Genomic DNA, 20,310 nt, shown 5'->3' with positions numbered 1-20,310 from the left:
TTATACAAGCGAGTACAGTTACAACATAGAAGCCCGTCATGGCTTGTGTTACAGAAAGGATGCCAACTAAAGGCTCTCCAGGTGCTTTGGATTACAATTCCCCAGGATCCCCTAAATGCTGGAGGCTAAAGCCACAGTCGGGAGCATCCATGAAAAGAATACAGCACATAATACAAGTGTATTAAGTCCAAACTGCTACATGCATAGGGCAAACCACAATACACAAGGCTTACTGCCACTCACAACATTCAAGCAGCAACACAAAAAGAAACCTGTAATAAGCACTAATGGCATGTCTAATGTCAATACCAAACGCAAGCAATGAAATAAAAATCTACAGCACATTTGTATTATCGTTAGTGTTTGTCTGAAGGTTTGATGTCAACTCACAAATAGAGAGCAATTCACATCCTTCAAATCCTGTTATTTGTATACAAAAGGGATCACTGCTTAACAAGGCAGGTTATGGGTTATACTACACTGATTAATTTAGAGCAGATGTGCAAGGCATGATGTTACTAAAGGTTCATTTTCCCCCTTTTCAGTTCCCCAAGATGGAATGGATGGGTGGAAATATTAATAATTGTGTGACTCATGATATCTTCCAGCTTATTAAGGCGGTAAAGAGTTACTATTATTAATATAAGATACTGTGAAGCAGGCCTAGGAGAAAAATACACAATATGGGCTTCATTAATTATAGTCCTACCTTCTGCTCCCCCAAGTGGATGAGGGTAGAAAGGGTGTTAAAGGAACAGTAAATTAAGTGTTTTAAAGTAATTAAAATATAATGTACTGTTGCCCTGCGCTGGTAAAGCAGGTGTGTTTGCTACAGAAACGCTACTATAGTTTATATATATAAGCCATTGAAGCTGGAAAAAAGGAGAAAATGCACAGGTTACATAGCAGACAGATAAGCTCTGTAAAATAAAATGGGTTTTTATTTGTTATCTGCTAAGTAACCTGTGCCTTTTCTACTTTGAATGGCTGCCCCCGTGGCTACACAGAATTTTTTTTTATATAAACTATAGTAGTCTTTCTGGGGAAAACACACCAGTTGTACCAGTGCAGGGCAGCAGTACATTATATTGTAATTACCTTTCTACACTTTTTTGATGTTACTGTTTCTTTAACAGCATTTCCCAGCATGCCCTGTCAGGTCTCACTATCAGAGGATTCTGGGAATTCAAGTTTTGCAACCACTGATATAAAGCCTTGTCATTTTTTAGCTCACTATTTGACCATTGGTGGAAGTGAAACCTCTTCAATCAGTTTCTACTTCCCAACTCTTTTTAACTTCTGCAACATTAACGGCCATTGTCATCAGTAATTATTATTATTAACAAGAGAGCAGGACATTTCTTTATTTGCTTTCAAATCCAGTCAAACATTATTGTCTTCCTGTATGTGGGTTAGTGGGTCACGTTGGGTTGTGTGTGCCAGGACCCTCCAAAGATTTTTTTGCAGAGGGGCCCAGTGCTTCATAGTTACCCTGCTGCACTCAAGATTTCCGGAGATTTGTATCATGTATTGACCACAGTGGTTTACTGCTAGGGAGGAAAACAAAAGTGAAAGTGAAATAAGATAGAAAGTGAAAAGGGAAGTGATCTATCTCCTGTTTGTATAACGGACATCCCTCAAATGGGGAATTGGGTACAAAGACCAACATAGAGACTTTGGAGACAAGTGCCCTTCCAAGATGGAAATCAGGCAGTTGTGTAGGTAGGAAATACATTAATTAGTTTCAATAGTTATGTGTTTGACATCATCCCAGGTTACATTCAGCAGGTATTAGAGGACTTTGAGTTATAGGCCAGTGAAAGTCTATATATTTATACTGGAGCAGCATTTAGACTCTCAGAATGGGTGTGTTTATTATTTCTGCAGGCCACATGGGGCTGGAATGTCATAGTGCAGATGGGTTTGATTACACCCACTTCTTACAACAATTTTTTAATGTATATTATAAAAAACAGGTTGAAGGTACTACATCAAAATGGCCAGTTTCCCCATTCGAGATAGCTCCCCTTTAATTAATAATGTGTTGCAAACTAAGTTAGAATGAAAATAATGAAACGTGTCTGTAAGTATTTACAACAAGTTTTGAGGCAATTTGCAAGAACAGGAAATTAATGTTTGAAAGCAAGTACTGGGGCATAAAAGTATAATTGTTTTGGTAATTTATTCTTAAGAATAAGGGAACCATTGAATGTTGTATGGCTTTTTTTCTAACATAATATTTTGGCAAGAAGTGTTTACAAGCTACTGAAAAAAATATAATAAACCACAGCTTTATTACAATTTTATTTTAACATTTTCCATGAGTATAATAAAGGTCAACAAGCAAAACAATTGTAACTGGATTTCTGCCTTTATTTTTTGTAGGCAAAAGGAATATAACGGAATCTGTATCTGTTAGATTGATATTTCCGACTGAAGCAACAACCGCCAGTATTATAAAAACAGTAGAAAAATTACCTGAAAAGGTAACAGCAAAGTCTGTTTATTCTCATGGACGACAACCTGCAACAGAAAGCATTTCACATTTGAAAGCAGAAACAACTGTTACAGCTGATGCCAGACAGAGAGAAACAGTAGGCCCAACAGATCCATCAGCTCTATTATTTCAAGAAGAGGGTACCTCGGCTTCTAAACTGGAAAGTAGCCAAGATGTAATAGAATCTTCCGCTGATCAGACCGAAAAAATAACAGAGTCTCCTGTGAAACAACAATTTTCTGTAACTGATAATTCCATAAAACTGACAAAAGAGGTTTTATATCAAAGTTCACAGCCCCCAAAAGGGTCAATGGAAGCCAAAACTGAAGAAGTTATCCCAACGGTTATAATACATCATAAGATTGTTGGTGATGACATTGTTACCAGCCCACCAGAAATAGAAGCAGGACCTGAAGAACCCGTTGATAGTGTTGTGACAGTAAGTAGTTTAAAACATGATTTTGATTCCTCAAGCACACAGCCTGAGGTGGATGTAATTACAGTGTACAAAACATCCACCTCTGTGCAGCCTGGAGTAACTTCAGGCTTTGATTCCTCTGAGGAAGGTAGCCAGCCAATTGTGGCTACAGACTTGATAATTTCAAAAGACAAACATGTAGTTAGTACAGTTACAGCCCATCAAGATGAGTTCACAGATGAAGGCAGTAGACTTGAACTAGAAAGTACAACATTGCCTGAGAGCACTGTCACTCAGGATGGAATTGTAGAATCTGAGGACAGTTATGCAGTTGCTGTGGAAGAAACAACATCACCACCAGTGCTTCTTGTTCAGTCAAGCCAACCATCACATTTAGACATGCATGTTCCTGAAGCCATCTCTACAATCAAAGAACAACAACCAACCGAAACACACACCACTTATAAAGAGACAGTCGAAGAACAGATAACACCAAAACCTGTTCCTATTTCTACCCAGAAGCCACATCTGATAGATGTGGAACCCGATGAGGAAACCAGCAAGGGAACAATAGTGATTGGTGAGTCTATTTCTCATCTAAAAGTTACAACTGAATCTGATATGACAGGCAAACAGAAGCAAGATATTGACTCAGAATACCTGACAAGCGGAACTTCTGCAAAAGAACCCACCCAGGAGCCAGAATGCGAGGACACCTCAGATGAGACTCAAACGAATGTACACAATGAAGATTCGAATCAGATACCAATCAATCTGATCGTTGTAGAAGTTAATGAAAATGTGACAGGTACACTTTCTTTTTTTTTTTTTTGCTGTTCGTATTGAGTCATCTGACCTCTTGTATCAATGTCATTCCTTCCTTAAAGTACCTTTATGCTCCAATGGGATAGTTTATATTACACTCAAGGAAAACCTACCGGTTATGGTGGTTTTATGTAAAATATTATTTTAATATAAGATTTGTCTGTTATCAGATAAATAACAAAATGGATAAGTTAAGGTGATGTCTTAAATCTGGTGCCCATGTTATGTACTCTCATTATACCCCTACAGTACAAGTTGTTGAACATATTCATCTGCTTGAAATAGATTACATTAATGAGCTAAGCAATATCAAGTTAGCCAAGACCAGTAAATATTGTTTGCTTGTGAATGCATTATATTGAAGAACTAATCATGATGAAGATCTTCTTCTGACTATCACATATTTCAGACATATGTAGCCTTGGAGTTCTTTGAATCTCTATCAGCCTCTTTAGGTTTGAACAAGCATAGGCTAATGTATTTTCCTGATATATATATTTAGAAGCTAGCGTTTGATCCTGGGCAATGAATGCAGGTGCAAATATTAATAGGTGTAATAAATGACATAAACTTTCCAAAAAGGCACTAGCAACAGGTGCAGAATTTAATAAGCCAAGGCATGGCATTATAAACCACTCATTACATGGATAAACTCCAGGGAATAAAAGAGATAACAGAAAAATTAAGCACCTAGTTCTATCAGTCACATGGGAAAAAAGGGCAGTTAAGTGTGTGAAACGAAATTTGAGTACAAATGTTAACAATTTTCATGTGGGACTGAGTTTTAATTAACTAGAAATGTGATGTCATGAGGGGTATTTGAGAACAAAGTACAGTCATAGGGTGTCTGGATAGAAAGGAATTTGAACACCTGCTTTGGTGGAAGATAGCTTTGCCAGCAACTTCACTTGTACTGAAAAAAAAAACAGCACGGTTTGAAGTTAAAAAACCAAATAATGCAAATAATAGACTTTTATGGGTATAGTCTTTAATATAAGCAACACATGTTTATGTTGATAGCATATGTACATGCCTTAATAAAAGCAAACTAGACCATAACAAAGAAGTAGGGTAGAAATGCTAGACATTAAGTTTTGAGAGTCTGTACCAGCCCAAGATGACTACAGCCCTTTAACAGTGAATATCTGTGAATATCACATGCACTGGGCTGCTTACATGTCACTTACATGAGCTTAGGAATAGACTCAAATCCCTTCTTTTGCTTTTTGCACCCTGATCCAATTGCATTTTCATTTTCACCTTGAGAAGCACCTAGAATGTAGTGCAATTAGTTGTCTCACTGTGCCCGAGTTTGGCTGAATGATATATAAGCATCTCCTTAAATGACCCTAGCTTGGGGCAGGGGGATTCTGGAGCAGGGGACACAACGTGCTAGGGTGCCTTTTACTTAAAGGGGTTGTTCCTCTTCAAGTAAAATTTTAGTATGATGTAGACAATTATATTCTGAGGCAATTTGCAACTGATTTTCATTTTTTCGGATTTTCAGTTATTAAGGTTTTATTTCAGCAGCTCTCCAGTTTAGAATTTTAGCAGCAAGTAGGGTCTTGTTTACCGTAGTAACCAGGCAGTGTTTTTAATGAGAGACTGGAATATGAATAAGAGGGGTTCTGAATAAAAGGATAAGGAATAAAAAGTAACAATAATAATAACATTGTAGCTTCACAGAGCAATCGTTTTGAGCTGCGGGGGTCAGTGACCCTCGTTTGAAAGCTGGAAAAATGTTGAAGAGGAAGGCAAATAATTCAAAAACTATATAATATTAAAAATAAAGACCAATTACAAAGTTACTAGGAATAGGACCTTCTATAACAAATTAAAAATGAACTTATAGGGGAACCACCCCTTTAAATGGTATGACAATTCACACTTCCCTTGTACTTAAACTAACCAGCACTGCTCTTGCTGGATATGAGTTCCAAGCATCCACTACCCTTTTAGTGACATGTCTATAAGACATGTGCTCTTTTTATTTTTATCCATTCCCATTAGCGGTTGCATACTTCAGGATAACCCTATATTACTAATATAAACGCTCCCTGCATCCTTAGCTACTTCATATGGGCATTAAAGAAAGAACATTATGGTTTATAGGGCAGAGAGTCTTTTATAGAGCTTCAGTTTTATTGGGATGCCTTATGCAGTCTGGTGTCTACCCAGTATTTAGTAGCTTGTCAGTGCTGAATTTTATGGACTCTATTTCAGAACAAGAGGTCTCAATAGAAGTCCTTGGTAGGATTTACAACTTATAAAACTTTCATCTAATAGCCTGAATAGACTAATTCTCTGTCCTGCTTTGTTGAAAGAAGAGTGCCTAACAAGCCGAATTCTCTATTATGAGATCACCCAACTGCAATTCCCACAATTTGAGAGTTTCATTTAGCTGGCCTCTCATTTTCTACCGTCCATTGTAGGCTTCCTTAGATACAAGGATGTGTTGCCATCATATTACATACAGTTCTCAGAAAACATACACATTCCCTTCTGTCTTGCCCTTGTTGCCAAGGGAACATTACAGTCTCCGATACAATGATTACACACTTGAAGTATTTCTTTAGTCCTTTGTCTACTCAGGGCATATATATGGCCATTACTTCCAAGTAACTGTTTCACTAAATCTTTATTTCAAATACAGTTGAGGTCATTCGTTCAAAGCAAGGGTTAAGTGCCTCTGTAGGCCACAAGCTAGCAAATTGTAGTGTTTTATGACCCACAAGACCAGCTACATTAAGGATGTTGTCTGCTCAGCTAAGTTATACAGCCATGTTTGCATTATGTTTACATTATTTAGAGAATATGTAAATTACTGAGGCTAATGTCACTCCAACAACTTGTAAGCATGTTGGTGCTACAGCTTTCTCCTGGATGCCTTGGCATTGCAGGCTGTGGGTATCTCAGTATTGTCACAGTATTGGTCTCCTGCTTAATGGTCAGCAGAAAAAATATCTGTCCTTCGTTTAAGCCACTAATATATCCTCGGGTATTTCTGAGGCCTCTGCCACCTGATATGGCTGATGCCCTCTACCCCTGCTCTTACCTTTTCTCTAGACAATGGGTTCTGCATTGCTAGTACAGAGAGTTCAATAGTATTTTCTGCATTATGGAGTTGCAGACCATATCTTTTTATCACGTGTCTCCTAAAGCTGTAGAGAGAAGCACACACAATCACTATGTCTGACAATAAACTAAAAGAACCCTCTCCATTTATATTTTTTTCTTTATTTGCTTAATCCACGTGGCAGTACAAATCGTCAGGGAATATCTTTATTTTCTTTTCTGGTGCTGCCTTGCTCTCATATGTCCAGAACTAGTGGCAGGAGGAATCATTAAGCTTCATGAGTTGGAGATGTCTCAGTAATTGAACATACCTGCATGATGTTAAGGCAATTATCTGAACATTTCCACATCCCAAGCCTTAGCCTGGAGGAAGAGAAATACAGATGTGTGCTTTGCTTTGAAATCAAACAGTTGTGCGAGGATGGTCTGAGTGCCATTTGCTTTGTAATTCTAATGCAGGCCACAATTTGCTAACAGTGTTTACTAGGTACTATTGTACAAGCTGTACAGTACTCATTTTAAGGACAAGCTTCAAATTGAATTTAACCTGAAAGGTGAAATTACATGGGAACATTCATAAGCAAGCTATAGTTAAATCCAAGCCATTACTATATGAAAGAACATTTTTCACATTCCCCAAGGTTCCTTTGCATTCCAATTTTTTCTCCTCACAACATTATGGATTTTTAAACTGTCCCTTGCTAGGAAAGCTTAAAAGAAGTTGAGAGGCAGAAAAAATTTACTTCCTGCAGTAACCGACCCAAAAAGTACAGCAGCTCTTAGATATTGTGAAGTAGTAATATTGTTCATAGCTTTATGAAGGATAGTTCATGTCAAACAAACTAACCTGCTTGTTAGGATGAAGTGAGTAGTAACTTAGACAATAGTAAATATGCTTGGATTTTTCCAAAGGTTTTGGTACAGTGCAGCACATATACATGGATAGAAAACTCGGTAAACTACAGAGGGTTGTTGTCATTGTTGCATTATCTAATTGTAGTAGGTTCTAGGTGTGCTGTGTGGTTCTGTATGGGTTCCTCCGATATGTTTATGAATGGCTTTGGGAAGGCAAGCAATGTACATGTGCTTGGTGATGACACAGTACTATACAGATGCTCAAAGGGGGGTCTGGACAGACTGGCAGTGTGGCTAAGTGGCAATGAGATTCAGTGTTGGTAAATGTAAGGGTATGCAAGCCTCTTATATCCTTAATGGGACTTAAGGTCCCCATACATGGGCCAATTCTAGCTGCCGATATCGGTCCCTTAGACCGATACGACAGCTAATCGGCCCGTGTATGGGCACTACTGATGGGACTGCTCGACCTGAAATCGGCCAGATGTCGATTGGGCAGGTTAAAAAATCTAGTCGGATCGGGGGAACCATATCGGCTCGTTGATGCGGCCCCCGGACCGACTTTGCCTTTACCCGTCGTAACTATTCGATCGTTTGGCCCCAGGGCTGAATGATCGTATTAGCCTGGATTCTCCCGATATTGCCCACCCTTAGGTGGGGGATATCGGGAGAAGATCCGCTCGCTTGGCAAGGGCAACTAAGCTGATAAAGAGTATTAAAGGTGTCAGTTATGAGGAAAGACTGGCCAAGCTGGGATTGTTCGCACTAGAGAGGAGGCGCTTATCGGAGGATATGATATTTATATATATATATATATATATAAGGAGGCCATGCAATAAACCCTACACCGGTAAATCCTTCCAGGGTATGTGCAAAAGGAAGTCTTTTTAGTCGGGTAGAAAATACAAGGATACTGAAATTTGCTCTTAGTAAAGTGTAAGGAAATGGATATATTAAATACTTTAATTTTGCTTTCCTTAGCTTCTGTAAGGTGTTACCAGCTCCCATTGATTCTTGCTGACTAACTACAGCCTGTCTTGTCATCACCCTTAGCATTCTGGCAGTGTTATTAGTATTTTGATTAACTTAAAATGGGCATTAATGGCATAGACTATACATGGCAGCAGCAGGGATAACCACCAATTTAGCTTATAGCTTGTACATTGTGATACCATAAATTAGTGCTTTGCAGCAAGAAAAAAAGAGATTTAGCATAATTTTTAAATGGTGCATGTCTAAACTTCACATTCTGAAATAAATAACTGTTGATGGCCCCCATCCGTACTTATAAAAGCTGTCTGTGATGATTTAGAAAGAGATAAAGGTTTATTGAGTTAACTTAAAAAAGTTAATACAGATCTGCTTTATATGGTCTTTTATACTTCCCATATCCTTACGATAAAGCTGGTGGCAGTAGATAACATACAGAATAATAAACAGTTCCTGCTGGCTTGCATGGGTATAGTCAACAATTTATACCAAAACTTGTGTTTTGCAGGTTGTATAACTGCAAGAAAAACCAGATGTCTTAGTGCACAACCTCTACTTACCCAGGTGTTTCTGACCAAGCCAGCAATCTTTTTAGTGCTTGTGGGAAAAGGCTCATGTGAACAAACTATCAGGGCTGGAGACTAAGCTTTAGTAATTAATGATAATTTCTATGATATGTGTTTTAAATGCATGTCCATGATCAGGCATATTTGTGGTTTATTCAGTGGAATAACTATAAAGAAAGCAGATGCAGCGGGGGACAGGGGTCCTGGACCCCAGGGGTCTGCTTCTTCTATAGATTAGTGAACCCCCTCCCCGCCGCCGCTCCCCTACCTGAGAGCTGTCGAACGGGGAGTTGGGGCATCAGGGGCGGGTGCAGAACAGGTGGGGCGGGTTCAGAATGGGAGGGGCAGGCAGGTAGTGCTTACATTATGCGCTGAGCCCCTCGGTATATTGCATATTATTTTGCAAGAGGGCCCTAAGTGGTCAAGAAACGCCACAAACTTTATATTAGTTTGATTGTTCTTAGTACAGTGGAATTCTTATACTAGACATAAGAATTCAGCAAAATAAACCCCCTTGGTCACTTGGCCACATCCCCTACTGACTTCTAGTTAGCTTATTATCAAACTAGAGGATGACTTTGAAGGGAGACAAATGGTGGTAGAAGGAAGAAGTTGAACAATGGACATTTTTGTGCAAGGCAGACTCTGGAAGCAGTCAGTAATACCTTTCTAAAGGCAGTGGCACACGGCGAGATTTATTGCCCGTGATAAATCTTCGCTATTGCGGGCAACTAATCTCCCCGACATGCCATCCCACCAGCAAGGGTGTAAATTGCCGGTGGGATGGCATACGAGTCACTTCAGTTTCCCGAAATGGCCCAAAGTCAAGGCGACTTTGAAAAACCGAAGCAACGCATAAGCCATCCCACTGACGATTTACATTCTTGCCAGTGGGATGGCATGTCACTTGTCGTTGACTACTAAAATAGACTACTAAATAAAATAGCTGATCATTTACTGATAATTGTCTCTATGTGTATTTTAGCAGAGGCAATTCTCAGTATTGTCTTTATATTTTTGTATAAGGCAGGGTAATTTCTGACCAGTTTAGTATCCGTGAAAAAGTAGCTGCTACTAGTAGCTCAGTGTGTCTTCACCCTAAGGGCAGTGGCACACGGGAGGATTAGTTGCCACGCGACAAATCTTCGTTACCGCAGGCGACTAACATTGTTGCCGGTGGGATGGCATTGCAGGGGGATGACTCGCCCGTGGTAACGAAGATTTGTCACGGGGTGACTAATCTCCCTGTGTGCCACTGCCCTAAAGCTGGCCATACACCAGCAGATATAAGCTGCCAATTTGGGCCCTTCAGACCATTTTAACATCTTATCTGCCTATGTATGGAGGCTCTCTGATGGGCCTATTCAACAGATTTCTGGATGAAAATCATCCAGATGTCAATCGGGCAGGTTTGATTTTTCCATTGTATCGAGGACCGCTATTGATGCAGGCTGTAGGATGCAGTCCTTGCTCCAGTGGCTCGTATTCCCACTTGAGTGTTTGGTCTGATATTATCCACCTAAGGTAGGCATTTCAGGGGAAAGATCTGCTTGTTTGGCAAACTTGTCAAACTAGTGGATATTATGGTGTATGGCCAGCTTATTGAATAATTGAAACATTACAATGTCTATTATTCCATTAGACAAATACACCGGGAAGTTGTTTTCTTGGTTTATAGGTTGGTAGTACGGATAAGAACTAAAATGCAAGCAGTGTCCCCATTATTCACACTGTTTGTTAAAAATGTAATGTTCTGAGATTAGAAAGACACTAAGAAATGTATGTGTTTCTCTTTTTCACAAGGCAGAATGTGGCCAGGTAAGACTGCAAGAGTCTTACTTGTTAGCCAATGCAGATGTTATACTTTAACAATACATCAGTCACACATTATGTGCAGGAAAGCTGTATTATGCTGCACACTATTAATACTTTGGTGAATGTTTATCTGGATTTATAATTAACATTTGCATAGTGAAGATATTTAAATGTTTCTTTTCAAAACAGAAAAGTCTTTTTGTCTGGGCTTGACGGTTGCTTTCAGATGTACAGTAAACTGGACGAAGTTCAATCTTTAATACTTTAAAGGGTAAATAACCCCCTGAAGTTGATGGCTGCAGCAGCTTTTGTCACACTGTTTGATAATATTGTCTGCTATGCCACATTGTCTTCATCAGTCATGTTCATTTGTAAGATAAGATCATTTCTTATGGCTACATTAACTAGGCTGCTCCTATTTTATTTGTCTTGTCATTGCAAACAATATAATCCTACACATTAATTAAACCATTTGACATTGTCATCTGTGTGCAAACATTAACATATTTACAAACTAAATGTTATAAATGGCTTTGTTTTCCATCAGGTACATTTGAAACAGTTGTTAACATATTGGATACAGGAAGACTTCATTTACCTGATCATAATGAGTCCAGTGAAGAGAATGGCCAATTTTTTATAGATGTTTTACATTTAATTCCACTTGTTGTTGAGGACGATGATGATGGATCAGATTGTGACAATACTACTGATGTTTCAACGCCCCCTTCATTGCAATTTATTAATGGGAAACAAGAGATCACACCTGCACCAAGAGATTCCAAAGCTGAGGAAGCTAGACAGGATCAAATTGAAAGTGCCACACCATCTGAAAATGTTTCACTTACTCAAATCAGTGAAGTTACAGACCGAGTCATAATGCAGACAGATGTCCCTAGCATTGCAACATCGGTGGTTGTAGATATTGGGGGGAGCAGTACACATGCAAAGATACAAGAACCTGAATTCAGTGGGGATACAGAAATTAATACTGAGACTTCTCCAACTTATTTGCCACGAACACCAAGTATGGTTTCAGTTAATAGATCAGTGCATTTATTTACACTGGAATCCTTAGAAGAAACAGATTCTAAAGTTTTGAGCACTATTGAATCAGTTACTGAAGGGAGTAGAATTAAACCTGAACATATGACAGATGCACCCTCATTCCAACTGATAACTGAAATAGCCACCCATGCAAGTGAACAAATGTTATTGGCAATATCAGAAAAAACACCTAAAGAGAATTTTATTCCAGCAGAGGAAGATACAAAGGCGACAGAGGAACCAGCTATTGTCACTGAAGCTTCCCTTGTTTATAATCCGCCTGAAGGTTCAGGGGGTTTAGATTCAGAGCCCATTGTTAGTGTAACTGCTTCTGTGCATAGCTTGGATGAAATCAAGAGTTCTCCTACAAAAGGTATTGTAGCTGATACCAAAGCTGATACCACTTTGCCTACATTATTCCCTGATACAGATTTGTCATCTGAAGAAGTCAAGCTTGTTACATCAGTATTCGATCAGGTGACAAAAGTTACAGCCACAAGCAAAGAAAAACATGAGGAAAGCATTACTGTAGACCCAACAAAAAGTTTTGGATTGCTTGAAGAAGAAGAAGAAGGGTCAGCTAAAGAAGATGTTATTTTAGATCAGCAACCTACTATTAGTAGCAGAGTGTATGCTACAGAAACCTTGCAAACAGTAACAGACTCAGCTCAAATAAAACCTACTGATTCCATATCTTTTGCTTCTGAAGCAATAACTTCTATATCTCAAGATATAATCACAACTGGAACTACTACTGATATTTCATCCAATCATTCTGCCAGTCATGTAGTCACTGTAGAGTCCCTGTTGATACAGGAAGGTTCAGGCGATATAGACAATGCATATGTTTCAAGTACTGTATCACAAGAGAAATATGGACAGGAATTGCTGTCCACAGATTCAGCTAAAACCACTGACACAGTTACAGAAGAAACCATCACTCTGATAAAAGATGGTTCACAGAAAGAAAAAGAATATGTACCTACTGAGATTCTAGATAAACAAACATACAAATATGGTTCAACTACAGTAGTGACTGAACAAACAGAAAAAATCACCACAACTGAAACAGAAGAAGAATCTGTTGTATCTGAGTCTGGTGATACTGAGTCAACATCTGAAAATGTACCAGTTAGCACAGTGAAAAGTCCACTGACAGACTTAGATTCCAAACAAGAAATTATTTATTCAACTCCCTTTCCATCAGAAGTAGAACATACAGCTGTAGAACAATACAGTTCCTCTCCATTACCAGTCTTGGCATCTACAGCCTTTAGCAGTATAGACATAGCCATTTCAGATAAAACATCTGTTATGAAAACCAGCACCATTTTACCATTTACAGGCGAGGGTTCAGCTGATGGTGATTTGGAGGGCATTCTTACTCCCAAACCTTCTTTAGATTCCATAAAATCTGATACTGAAGCAATTACAGCTATTCCAGTCTTTACAGATGATAAAACAGTTGGAACTGGCATCACTCACAGTTTGACACCAAGTGAAATAAGCCCAGACATAACATTAGTAGATCAAGGCTCAGGAGATCTTGTTAGCTCTGAAGCAGAAATTGAGATAACAACTGCAAAAGACTTTGCTACAATCTTTTCTGTAGAAATTACAGAAAGTGCAGATGCTACAACATTTTCAAGGGGAACAGAAGTAAAAGAATCACCTGCAGAACCCGAGACAGTGGAATCTAAATTGATCTTCAGCACTGAAACACCTCTTTCTCTGGAACACATTACAACAGTAAAACTCCCCAAAACTATTATAACTGACTCATTATTGACTGATACAGGTTCAGGTGACTCAGATGATCTAGTCACAGTTTCCTCCCCCTTGACTTCACTAATCCAAACACAACATGAAACTGAAACCATAAGCACAGTTACATCAGCTGAACAATCCACATTGGGTTTGGAAATGGAAACAACAGAAACAGATCTTAAAAAAGTAGAGACACTTGAATCAGAAATAACTTATGATAAAGAAAAACCTCAATTGCAAACTACAGGCATAACATCACAGCCCACTAGCGAACAATCTACACAACCTCCTCTTAAATACATACTAAGCACTGAATATCCAATAAGTGAAGGATCAGGAGATATGCATGAATTTACTGAATCATCTACATCCAAAACTACAGAACATAGAACATCAAGCATTTTAACAGCACAGTCTGAGAAGGAACATAGTACAAAATTAGTTTATGACAGTTCAGGAGATGAGGGCATTATCACAGGTACTACAATATATGTTACCAAAACTAAATCTCAAAGTGAAGACATCAGTTCAGTATTTCCAACCGAGGAATCAACAGTAAGTTTAGAAGCTGGCACAATTAAAATAGATCTTCATTTAGAAAGCCATACCAAAGATGCAAGTATTGTGGAGTCTTATGCTGGTCTGAGTACAGATACAGATGTAGTATCCGAGGCTGGAACAAAAGCAACAGACATCCCACCAGTACATTCAACTAGTGGGCATATTTCTTTGCTTACAGTACAAGAAACAGATAGTTCTCATTCACCTTTTATCATTGAAAGCTCAGGAGATAAAGAGGACATTTTCACAACTACAGAAACATATGCAATCAAAACAGATACTGACATGAGCACAGTATTCCCAATGGAAAAAACATCATTGAGTTCACCTGGAGAAACAAGTGGTGCATTGGAAATCCATACCAAAGATGCAGAAAAAGTTGAGTCAGAAACAGGATTCAGTGCAGCATCACAAGAAATGTTAAAGGTTGTAACACAAATTGTCACTGTTCCAGGAGATTTAGCTACCAAAGAAATTTCAATTACAGATTTACCTTATGAAAGCTCTGGAGAGGATATGTTCACAGACACCACAACATATGCAGCTAGACCTAAACTGGACAGAGAAATCATCAGAACCTCACCCCCAACTGAAAAACACACAGGGATTGTAGAATCAACAACAGAGCTTGAGTTAGGTGATATCAAAGAAACAGAATTAGTTGAATTTGAAACAGTCATTAGTACAGGTGCACAAGAGGTGTCTACACAAGCTACACAAGCATCTTCCATCGTACACCTATATTCACCTACTGAGGATATCATCAGCACTGTTTCACCAGACGGGAGCTCAGGAGACGGAATTTTCCCAGATACTGAAACCTATGCAATTAAAATGCATAGTGAAGTCATTAGCACATTAATTTCTACTGAACAACCGAAAGTGAATTTATCAATAGAAAGTATTGCCTTAGAAACTACAACCAAAGATGCAGACCAGCTGTCTGTAGATGGAGAACAAGCATCTGCCACCATAAGTGTACACCCAGCTACCTCTGTTTTTACTGAGGATAGCTCAGGGGACGATGCAAGTATTTTTACTGATACATATCCATATAAAACAGAAATGGACAGCAAGGTTGTCAGCACAAGTTTTCCAGCTGAGGAAGTAACAGTGGGATTTGCTGTAGAAACAAGTAAAATAGGTCTAGGTTTGGAAACAGAAGCAGCCGAATCTACAACTGTGTTCAGTGGAGCTGCACAAACGGAATCTGAGACAACAGACATGTTCCCAGCACATTCAACTAGTAAGATCACTCCATCTCTTCCAGTTAAAGAAATAATCAGCACAGATGAAAGTTCAGGAGATTATGGCTTGTTACTAACAGCTACTAAAGACTATGCAACTAAAGCTGAACCAGTTGGCAGCACAATTTTCCCTACTGAGGGACCCGAAGTGAGTTTAGAAGTAGAAACAAGTGCAACAGGTCTTAAGTTAGAAAGTTCTACCAAGTATGATGAAGTGGCTGAATCTGAAACAGGTGTTATAACAGATATGCTAGAAACCTCAAAGGTTGTAACACAAGCAAATGAAATATCCTCACATTTAGATGGAGAGCCTATTACATCAAGACCAATTAGAAAATATTATAGCACTGATTCAGTATTTCTTGATCAGGGCTCAGGAGACCACACTCAGGATGATTTAGCAACAGTTGCATCTACTGAGACTTTGGAAACAAAAACTGAGGGGGCTACTGAAGCCATTGATACACATTCTGCAGCTACAGAGTCCTGGCTGAGCTTAAAAATAGAAACATCAATAAAACCTGAATTTGTTTCATCTACAGACATGCAGGATATATCAGAAACCGGAAAAGAAACACCTAGCGCCACACTACATCATGAAATGAGCCAATATGTTACAGATACCCCACATAAAGAGGTATTCAGCACTAAATCAGATATTTTAGATGCAGGCTCAGGAACTGATGAAGGAGTGTTCCAAGATGTCATATCTACACCTGTGCCAAAAACAGAATCCAAGTCACCAGAAAGTAGATATGTAAGCATTGTTCAGTCAGCTACCGAATATACTGCACACACAGCACAACCAAGCACCATTACACATGTTGAAACAGAAGAACCAAGGGAATCTATTTTCAGTACAAAATACCCAGATAGCGATGTAGGTTCAGGTGACCAATATGAAACTGTTGAAGCAGGAACAAGTGAGGTAAAAACTTCTACTGAAAAAACAAAGACATTAAAACCACACTTAATTTTTAGTACAGATGCACCTGAAAAAGCACCTGCTACAGATGGTGTAGCAGCATATCCAACCAGTATTATGGGTGAAGTTTCTGAAATCACTGTAACTGAGCAAGGTTCTGGAGAGGAAATCCAGCCAACCACAGTAATAGATGAACAGACCAAAGCTGAAAGAAAGTTTGAAGATCAGACTGGAGAAGCTGTCATAACAGTTTTAGTCCCAGAATACCCAGAGACACTGGAGCCCGAAAACATTACATTGGATGGGCACTCAGAAATCCCTACCAAGGAAGCTGAAACACCAGAGCCCACAATAAGTGTTAGCACAAGTACCGGGGCAATGTTACTTGAAATAAAATCAACACAAGATGTGCCAATATCGCACACTCAGTCTATAACTGAATTTACATTAGGCTTAGAAGAGGAAGTTACTAGCAAACCATCTGTATTCATTTTTGAAGAAAGCTCAGACAAAACAATATGGGTGGGAACAGAAGGAAAAACTATTAGTGAAGTCATTAGTGCATCGCCTTCAGCAACTGAATTTATTCTTGATGACAAAACAAGCAAACAGATTTCTGAAGATTTTGAGTTATCAACTATGAAGGAAGACATAAAACTAGAATTAAAATCAACACCTGCAACAGTTCCAGAGACCACAGAGTCTCTGTTCACTGAAAAAGCTTTATTGTATGAGGAAGGATCAGGAGACATAATTTCTACAACTACCAAGGAGGACATTTCTGAAAAGCCAATTTATACAGGTGTTGCTGAACCAACTGTAGAAGTTGATGAAGCACCTGTCAGTACAAGAGGTCCTGAAGATTTAACTGAACCAGAGACAGAGATACTCCAGGAAACAAGTTTAGATATAACTGAATATTATTTACGCTCCACACAGCAGCCAGAAATAAGTACAGAACCATCCCATGTAATTTCTAAAGACACTTTAGAAATCACTGAGACATTAATAGAACAAATTACAGAAGAGTCCGTGCATACAACAACAAGGCCCACCGTACAACCAGAGATAGCAGATACTGCTTTTGAATTATTTTCAGGACTAGGTTCAGGAGAAGTTACACATATTGATGAATCTGTTACACCTTCTACCTCAATAAAAATAGATGAATCTTTTAGCATAACTAAAGAAAAACATAGTGAGCCTTTCCTTTATACAGACAAGCCAGAATTGCATGAAACAAAGAGCTACAAACCTGACACAGAAATGTATTCAAAAGCAACTTCCCAGTTGGATGTAGATTCCAGCTTACTGGAAACAACAGATGAGAAGTTTTTGGATATTGAAACACAAACACTGCCATTAACAAGTGATACTGTTCCTGCAAAGGAGGAATCAGAATGGGACCAAGAAGTTATTGGACCTAAGCCATCCACAGTTGTTGGAACCATTAGACCTGACACTGAAGAGACAGTTACAACTTTACCTTTTATTCCAGAGAGTTCACATGATGGTGGTCCCAAAGTAACTTCTGAGCAGGTGGTGACTCCTGAAGATTCTGTTTTGCCAGTTATGACTAGTGCATTTCCAGCAGAAATTCATGTTCCTACAGAAAAAGAGTTTGAATCTGTGGTAACCAGCAGACCAAGTATGCTCGTTGACAAGGAATATCATGAAACTGTACATTCGGAAATAGTTACCCTTTCATCTGAAGTAGAAAGTTCAACAGATGATGATGATGAGATTAGTGGCACAGAGCAATCAGCTGAGACACCTGAAGAAATATTGGAAACAACAGAGTTAACCTATACAAAAACCACCATAAAGCCTGAGGTTGAAGGAGATGAGTATCAGTTCAGCCCAAGTTTGGAGAATTTAAGCAAAATACATGCAATTTCAGACTCAGTTACATCCCAAGCTTTACTGTTGAGGGAACAAACTGAAAGTGATGTAATCAGCACAAAAGGAACATTTGAAACTGAATATGTATCAAAGGAAGATGGAGATGGCGATACAACAGTTAGCCTAGTGGAAGAGCATATCACATCTGGTGATAGTAAATCTGAATATTTCACTGAAGATACAAAATTGATAGACAAGTCTCTTGCAAGCACACCTACTTACATTCACAAAGAGGAGGTTGATGTAAGTAAGGCAACAGAGGAGACTACAGTGACAACTCAAGAACTAAGTCCAAAATATCCTGTGACTGTTATTCTTGTTAATGGGGCCTCTGACTATACTGGAAAAATTATTCCCAGTACTTTGCCATCTGCTGGTTCAGGTACTGATCATGTTGTCTCAGAGCAGGAAGTCAGTGCAGATATTGCTGCTACCTATAAGCCAGAGGATGTGCATTTAGTAGATACAACTGAGTCACCTTTAGATCACTCTGAAAGAACAGATATTTTGGATGAATCTGTATCAGTCACTAGTGATCATAAGGAAGATGCCACCTCTTCACAGCAGCATGTTGTACATGACATAGACCACATAACTAAGCATACATTGCCTACAGAGGAACCAAGTATAGATTCAGATAAGGTCCTAACTCAATTATATGGACAGTTAACAGATACTGATTCCCCCCCAAGTCACAAACTGGAGGAATCATTTACTCCATTTCCACAATATTCTGATGAAAATGTGGAAACTCAGTCAGCCTTAGTTGTACAGAAAGAATTTTCAACAGTTTCGTACAATATAGCTGAGCCATTTGACGAAAAAACAATTGAATCTGCAGTTCCAGAAGAAGAAGCCAATGCCGCTGTGCCTGTAACATCTGAACCTGATGTGGAAGTAACTGATGGAATTGAAATCCACATTTCCACTAGTAATAATGTTGAAGGAACTGAACTTCAGATTTCAAGTAAGACCCAAATTTACATATATTTTTTTTATACTATTTAAATATTTGTGCCATTATTCATCTTCATACATATATCTGTATTTACGTTGCTTTTTATCTATGTCAGATCTCACTTTTCAGAAGTCCTAATGGTTTCTGTTATATGATATTGCATGCCACTAACATTAGAGCTGATTTGTGTTTTTCCATTCCCCATTGTGCTTTTGCTTTTTTGTGTTTAATTATTGTGTTTAATTATTGTATGCTTTAGTTATAACTTACATATAGACAAATAAGAGAACAAAAGTTTTCTTTTCATTTATAGATTATAGAAGTGCCAATATAATAACCATAATTAATTTCTGATTTACTCAAACAATGGGGGCTTTGGTAAAAATACCTGTTAGCATTATCAATCTATGTGTCTGTATGTCTTTCTATTTATTTATCACTCTGTCCTATTTGAAATTTTCTTTACTTGCATAATGCATAGTGGTCTAAGTCTAGTTACAAAAAAGACTTTTGATGTGGTAAAATATTACTACGGTGTTACACATTAGTAGAGATAGAACTAATGTGATAATCTTTATATGCTAAAAATTTTTAAAAGTTTATAAGACTACTGGACTAATTTTTGTCTTTAATTAGGCATCATGTATAAATTCATGATGTATAGTGACTGCTACAATAAAAATAACTTTTGTTTTATAGCTTTATAAAACAATCTATATATGTTCTTGCATACAAAACATGTTTTGATTCTACTCAGGGGTCCTTCATCTGGATAAAGATCCTGTGAATAAGATCAAAAGATGGAAAGATCATAGCTTTTTGCTTATCTGTTGGTGCAACATCAGCCTTTCTTTTGAATATG

The 20,310-nt window shown here is 38.4% G+C and overlaps 1 protein-coding gene across 1 annotated transcript in view; it reads left to right on the top strand.

Annotated features, from left to right (window-relative positions):
* The window catches only part of vcan (versican), a 78,938-nt gene that overhangs the window by 38,617 nt on the left and 20,011 nt on the right, over positions 1-20,310 (top strand). Inside the window, exons 7-8 of the mRNA XM_002935704.5 lie at positions 2,386-3,723; positions 11,589-19,457. Coding sequence (XP_002935750.2) covers positions 2,386-3,723; positions 11,589-19,457 — 9,207 coding nt within the window. The remainder of the gene's footprint in view (positions 1-2,385; positions 3,724-11,588; positions 19,458-20,310) is intronic.

The sequence above is a fragment of the Xenopus tropicalis genome, chromosome 1, assembly GCF_000004195.4.
Source record: "Xenopus tropicalis strain Nigerian chromosome 1, UCB_Xtro_10.0, whole genome shotgun sequence".
NCBI lineage: Eukaryota > Metazoa > Chordata > Amphibia > Anura > Pipidae > Xenopus > Xenopus tropicalis.
Note: the sequence above shows the minus strand (reverse complement) of the source record. Positions and strands in the feature narration are given on the sequence as shown.